This window comes from Apis dorsata, unplaced genomic scaffold (genome assembly GCF_000469605.1).
Source record: "Apis dorsata unplaced genomic scaffold, Apis dorsata 1.3 scaffold_199, whole genome shotgun sequence".
Taxonomy (NCBI): Eukaryota; Metazoa; Arthropoda; class Insecta; order Hymenoptera; family Apidae; genus Apis; species Apis dorsata.
In genome coordinates, this window is record NW_006263483.1 from 343,365 (window position 1) to 349,617 (window position 6,253).

The window sequence follows — 6,253 nt, forward strand, 5'->3', positions numbered from 1 at the left end:
TTGAGATTTCTATATTTTTGTACTTAAAACATAATATTTTTATGTTCTATAATCTATTGAATTTTATAAATCATTCATAATATAATAATATAATTATATATGTATATATTTTTTATAATATATTATGAAATATATATTGTTTTTTATATCTTTTACTTACATTATATATTTGAAAGATGATTTATTTTACAATTTTTTTATTAAATAATTATTCATATAGTTTATGTATCGAACTCTGATCTACATAAGTAAGTACGTACATAATCTATATTTTCAACAATTTATTTTGAAACTACGTATATGTTAGTTCCAATCAATATTTTATCATAAATTTATTTATATTATTATAATTGTTTTTATATAAATTTGAATTACATATTACTTATTTATAGTACATTGTTCTACGTATGTAACATTATATTGTATACTATAATTTCAATTTTTTTAGAGAATGTATCATAATTAATTACTATTACATTATAAATATATATGCATGTATATTATTTTAATATTTTTTAGTTTGTTTTAATATTTTTTCTATTCATTTGCTTGATATATGTATAGTTTTTGATATCTTTCTTTTTATTTAGGTTATAATAAAAAATACATAAAATGTTTAAATATTCACCGCTTATATAATTATATAATATTTATATAAAATTTATAATATTAAGAAATATTCTTATTATTATAAGGAAACATTCTATTAATTAAATAAAATTAAAGAATTCTTTTAATGTAAAAATCAATTAACTTTTTTGTTTTTACGTTAAATTTATCATGAATGATTCTAATTATCTCAAATATTAAATATTATTTTATATATGTTTCTCATAAATCTATTATATATTATTTATATCATTATTTTTTCAAAGTAACGTTTCAACAATGAAGGATCAATATGATAAATTATCATGGAAAGGTAAGTTGATAAAAAATATAATTTAATAAATTATAATTTTTTAGAATTATATTTATTAAAATTATTAAATTTTTTTATTTTATTTTATTATATATAGAAGTACGAGATCTGTTTAGAACATGGAGAGAAGATAGTGAAAGACGAAGTAAAGATGTAGTTGATTTATGGGAGGCTAAATTAATGGGAAAAATTGATCATCTTGGCAATGAAAGTATGATAAAATGTTTTTTTTCTGAAATGTTTAATAATTAATTATTATTATAATTTATATATGTAAATTTCAAATAGAATATCTGGTTTTGGAACAAGTCTGTATAGCAGCATTGGATTGTGATCGTCATTCTTTAGCAGAATATTGCATTAAAATATTAAAGAGAGAATTTCCTAGCAGTTTAAGAGTTCATAAATATCATGCTATGCATCTCGAAGCTTTGGAAATGTAAAATTTATTTATGATATAATTATGATATACTGTATATTTATATTATATAATATAAATAAAATAAAAAATATTTTAGGTATGATGAAGCATTAGAAGTTTTGGATTCTATTATAAAAAGAGATGAAACAAATGCTGCACCAAGAAAAAGACGTATAGCTATATTAAAAGCAAAAGGTCGAATACCAGAAGCTATTAAAGAGCTTACAGAATACTTAAAAAAGTCAGTGATTAAATATAATTTTGTTTATACTTCTTATTACAATTGTGAATATATCTTTTATCCATTACAGATTTATGAGTGATCAAGAAGCATGGCATGAATTGTGCGATTTATATTTACAAGAACAAGAATATTCTAAGGCTGCATTCTGTATGGAAGAACTCATATTGCATAATCCACATAGTCATTTAATTTATCAAAGATATGCAGAAATAAAATATTCTCAGGTAAAAAATTATTTGATAATATTTGAAACCTGAATTTTTTTGATATAATAAATATTTACTTATATTTAGGGTGGATTTGAAAATATGGAATTAGCAAAAGCATATTTTTGTCAAGCTGCAAGATTGAATCCAAATAATATTAGAGCTTTATATGGTTTATTATTGGTAAGAAAAAACATTTTACTAAAAACATATTATAATATTAAATTTTTTATGAGTTTGAATTTATAGGCATCAAATAATATTGCTACATCACCCAAATGTCCTTCTTCTAAAAAAAAAGATGCAATAAAATTAAGTGAATGGGCAGCTAATCAAATTGAAAAACAATATCAATCAAAAGTTACAGATGAAAGTATTAAAGCATTAGAAGGATTATTAGGACAACTACAACTTGAAATTTAGGTATATAAATTTATATATATATGTACATGTTTATAAGTACTGTACATATGTAAATGTATATGTAACTCTTTATATTTCAATCTATATATATATATATATATAAGAAATGAATATATATATATATACACACACACACACATATATATATATTTATTGCTCGATATAAATTTTCTTTGATAAGTGAATCCTTTAGTAAATCAAGTAAATTGGACATTAAAATTATTATGCAAAATAATGAAATAATTAAGAAAGTAATTTTTAAAGATTTTTATCATAAATTAATGAAAAAAATTTATCACTTTTTCGATATATTTTCACTTAAAGATATTAAAAATCGTTTTATTATCATTTTTAAGTCTCTTCAATGTAATCAAATCTGTAATAAATTCCTGAATGTCATTCATATTTTCACATATGATTGTGAAAAAAATAATAATTTTAAAAAAATTATATTTTAAATCACGAATTTAAAAGAAAATAAATATTTGTTCACGTAAAATAATATTATAGTCATCTTTTTGGATTTTCTTTATTATTCTGTTCCCAAATTTCTCGTTTTTTTGCTTTTTCTACAGCTTTCTTCATTCGTTTTTCTCTTCTACTTTCATTTCGTAGTGCAAAATATTTTTCTCGGAAATCGATTAAATTAGTAGAAATTATTTCATCTGATTCCTAAAAAAAGAAATGAATTAAAACTTTTTTTAAAATAATTTTATATTTAATTATATAAAATGTTTATTTCTACATACTTTTGGATCTTTTACTTTCTTATAAGTTAATAATCTGCGACTAGTATAATTACTAAGTATTTGTTCTGAATTAGCTATTAATTCCAAACATGGATGTGTTGGTAATTGATCTTCTGAATATTGATCTCTAAAAAAATTATGTTCTATATTTTAACTTAAAAAAATAAATACTTATGATATATACATATAAATAATTTTTGTTAATGAATTAATATATTTTACCTAAATAAGGGAAACCAACATACTAATCTACCATTTAACTTAAGATGTTTAGCTGCAAAAGTTAGTAAATCTTTATACATTTGAGGTAAATCATAACCAATTTTAGATGGTATATGAGATGAAGCTTGATGTTCCTCTATTACTGGATTTAATTTAGTTGTACCTATTCTTTCTGTTGCTTCTCTTATACCATAAGGTGCTATAATTAATAAACAAATTAAATTATTTATAATAAAATTCATAAGTTAATCTAAAAAATAATTATACTTACGATCAGTAATTATAGCATCTATACACATATCGGAACGCCATAAAGGATAAGAAAAATCTGATACAACTACATCAATATAATATGATCTTTTTCCATATTGACTCATATTTGTGGCAATATTTTCATCTTTTCCTCGAATCTGATTAATATTTTTATATAATAATTTGAAATACTCAATAAGTGAAAAACAAATATCTTACTTTTTGTGATATTCTACTAGGCCTTGTACGACCATGGAGCATTAAAAAATCTATATCTGTTCCTAAAGTATATCCTCCAAAATGTGAAGCAGCAACTAATAAAGATCCAGTACCAACAAATGGATCAAGAACAATATCTCCTTTTTGAATTTGAGCTTGATTAGCCATTATTAATGATAATTGAGGATCCATAGATGTATTACCAATAAATTTTCTTGTTTTCAGGGATAATTTTTGAATTAAATTTCTTTGTCCACTTGTAATCTAAAAAATTTTTTGTATAAAGTGATAATATATATATAATAAGTTAAATATATTATAATAATATAAAGATACCAACCCATCTACCAAAGAATAATTCATAAGGTTTTTCAGGAATGTTATTAGGATCTAATCCATAAAATTCTATATAACATAATGTTGTGTCTGGATTATTCAATCTTACTGGTCCCTCTAATGGTAAATAACTGAAAGACTTTTATACAATACTATTTATTTATTTATAAAGATATATATATATAATTTAGAATAAGAATTTTTTATAATTTAATTTTAAAAATAATCTATTTTAATTTTATAAATTTATATAATTTAATTATATACTTACATCAATTTTTTTTATTTTTTCACTTTGTGAAAAATGTTTGCAAAATGTTTCAACTATTATTTTAAAAGATTTATGTGGTCCGGCATATTTATTAATTTCTGATATTGGATAATTTTTTAACTTACTATGCAAATCTTCAATTGTTTTACTATTAGCCCATAATTCTATGCAAAACCGTACAGAGACTGCTCTGCTTGAAATTTTGTTTGCTATATTTTCTGAAGGTAAATTAACTATCCAATATGGCTAAAACAAACAATTTGTAATATATTTATTTATAAATCATATGAATATAAATATTTTTATTTTCTTACATGTTCTTTTAATTTAGGATAGATATACATATTCATGCCAAATATATTAAGAATAGATTCCATCTCCTAAAAAAAATAAACGTAAATATTTTAATTATTTTTATTGAAAAAAACAAACAAAAATTAAATAAAAAAACTACTTACAGCTTTACGAAAATCAATGTGTTCTTGAGCAAACCAAAATAGATATTTTTTCCATTGATTGTTCATTATTATTTCATTTTCATTTATACAATACTATATCTAAATTTTGATTTTAATTGTATTAAAAATATACATATATTTTAATATTAAAATATTTTATGATGCTTTTACATAAATTAATACAATTGAGAAATTATAAAAAAAAAACATTTGCAATTGTATTATAAAATTTAACTTATTATTAATTCATTTATTTTTTTATTGAAAATATAGGATTTTTAATTTTAATAAAAATTATTATATATTAATTAAATTATAATTATATGCAAATATAAATATTATTTAGCATTAAATAATTTAAAATCCATGATCATTAACCAATGTGATCAACACAAAAAGATGCTGTTCATATTATATATACGCGCATGCTTAATCGAAATCATAGATAAATAAAATATAGTGAGTCGATTATTATGGAAAAATTATATTCTTATATTATTATCATTATTTTTCAATATATAGAATTTAAAATATTAGTTACAGCAAAATTATTTGATTTATTTTATAATATATTACTCCACTATAAAATAAAAGTAACATTTATTTTATTGTTTATAACATACTATACTAAGAAATTAAATTAAATTATAATATTAAAAATTTTATATACTTAATCATTATAAAATTTTATATAAATGTTAACTTTGTGAAACATTTAACATAAAACAAAAAAGTAAATTTCAAAAACGTACATATAGCAGGAAAAAGATAAGAAAGATATAAAAGAAAAAAAATATAAATATTGAGATATAAAAAGAATAAAATAAATCATAAGTTAATACATGAATATAATAATATGAATAAATATATCTTTAAAAATATATAATGTGTAGTAATTTACTTAAAATAGTCGATAAAAGAGAAAATGATTATTTCTTAATCGGTAGATCTGTAAGATTATGGCTAATAGAATAGTGTACGAGGGGGCGCTATATTCGTAGTAACATTTCTTGTTGTTCTCATTCTAAGGTGGAATACTACTCGTCACTGTTTTCTGTTGTGTTTTTAGGCTGGAATCGGACGAAAAACATGCCGTTTCGATAATCGAATGAGAAACACAAGGCTTTTAGAAAAAATTGTTGTACCTAAGTTTGAGAAAGGTGCTATATTGTAAGCGTGTGTGAATAGTGCAGGTGTAATTTAATAAGAGCAGGGGAGGCTGGCGATTTAATAGGATATTGATTTGTCCGCGACTGCCTTGCTGGCTCCATCGCACACTCGAACCAGGTAGCCATGAACGTCGATATTTTTGGGGCACTGCCTGGTGCAACGTGTCGGCCGTACATATGCCGTGCTCTAATGTGCTTGCAGGCCTGATAAAGCCCAAAATGCAGCCAGCCATTGGCGATATGTGTTAACATTATTAGTCAAATTACGGGTTACAACAATTACATCTATTACGATCATCACGGCGACCAAAACGGCAACGACTACAACGATAACGGCGACGGCGGCGACGGCGGCGACGAC

At 22.2% G+C, this 6,253-nt stretch overlaps 3 protein-coding genes across 7 annotated transcripts in view; 1 reads left to right on the forward strand and 2 right to left on the reverse strand.

Annotated features, from left to right (window-relative positions):
* The window catches only part of LOC102680252 (sorting nexin-6), a 4,046-nt gene extending 3,780 nt beyond the window's left edge, over nt 1-266 (reverse strand). Inside the window, exon 1 of the mRNA XM_006614862.2 lies at nt 161-266. The gene's annotated coding sequence lies outside the window, so the exon portion shown is untranslated. The remainder of the gene's footprint in view (nt 1-160) is intronic.
* Nucleotides 171-3,889, forward strand: LOC102679950 (ER membrane protein complex subunit 2-B-like). Of its 5 annotated transcripts, none has more exons than XM_031510079.1 (8): nt 171-302; nt 876-922; nt 1,020-1,133; nt 1,211-1,361; nt 1,441-1,584; nt 1,655-1,811; nt 1,881-1,976; nt 2,043-2,270. In XM_031510079.1, the coding sequence occupies exons 2-8, from the start codon at nt 889-891 to the stop codon at nt 2,214-2,216; spliced, it is 870 nt and encodes a 289-aa protein (XP_031365939.1). In that variant the 5' UTR covers nt 171-302; nt 876-888; the 3' UTR covers nt 2,217-2,270. The 5 variants fall into 5 exon arrangements, with proteins under 5 accessions (XP_031365939.1, XP_031365940.1, XP_006614921.1 ...); XM_031510080.1 differs by having other exon boundaries at nt 230-248; XM_006614858.2 differs by lacking the exon at nt 171-302 and adding an exon at nt 350-405.
* On the reverse strand, nt 2,715-4,855 carry LOC102679738 (tRNA (guanine(10)-N2)-methyltransferase homolog). The gene is made up of 9 exons (XM_006614856.2): nt 4,724-4,855; nt 4,580-4,645; nt 4,266-4,511; nt 3,999-4,133; nt 3,659-3,922; nt 3,459-3,597; nt 3,188-3,386; nt 2,966-3,092; nt 2,715-2,888 (listed from the first exon to the last, which is right to left on the reverse strand). The coding sequence occupies exons 1-9, from the start codon at nt 4,787-4,789 to the stop codon at nt 2,727-2,729; spliced, it is 1,404 nt and encodes a 467-aa protein (XP_006614919.1). The 5' UTR covers nt 4,790-4,855; the 3' UTR covers nt 2,715-2,726.
* Nucleotides 4,856-6,253: the final 1,398 nt, after the last annotated feature.

Excerpts from the sequence above, each read along its gene's own strand:
- LOC102679950 (XM_031510079.1), top strand. The coding sequence starts at position 889 with ATGAAGGATCAATATGATAAATTATCATGGAAAG. Across the intron at positions 923-1,019 it reads TGATAAATTATCATGGAAAG|AAGTACGAGATCTGTTTAGA; the intron begins GTAAGTTGATAA and ends TATTATATATAG. Across the intron at positions 1,362-1,440 it reads CATCTCGAAGCTTTGGAAAT|GTATGATGAAGCATTAGAAG; the intron begins GTAAAATTTATT and ends AAAATATTTTAG.
- LOC102679738 (XM_006614856.2), bottom strand. The coding sequence starts at position 4,789 with ATGAACAATCAATGGAAAAAATATCTATTTTGGTTTGCTCAAGAACAC. Across the intron at positions 4,512-4,579 it reads ATCCTAAATTAAAAGAACAT|CCATATTGGATAGTTAATTT; the intron begins GTAAGAAAATAA and ends TGTTTGTTTTAG. Across the intron at positions 3,387-3,458 it reads AGATGCTATAATTACTGATC|CACCTTATGGTATAAGAGAA; the intron begins GTAAGTATAATT and ends TATTAATTATAG.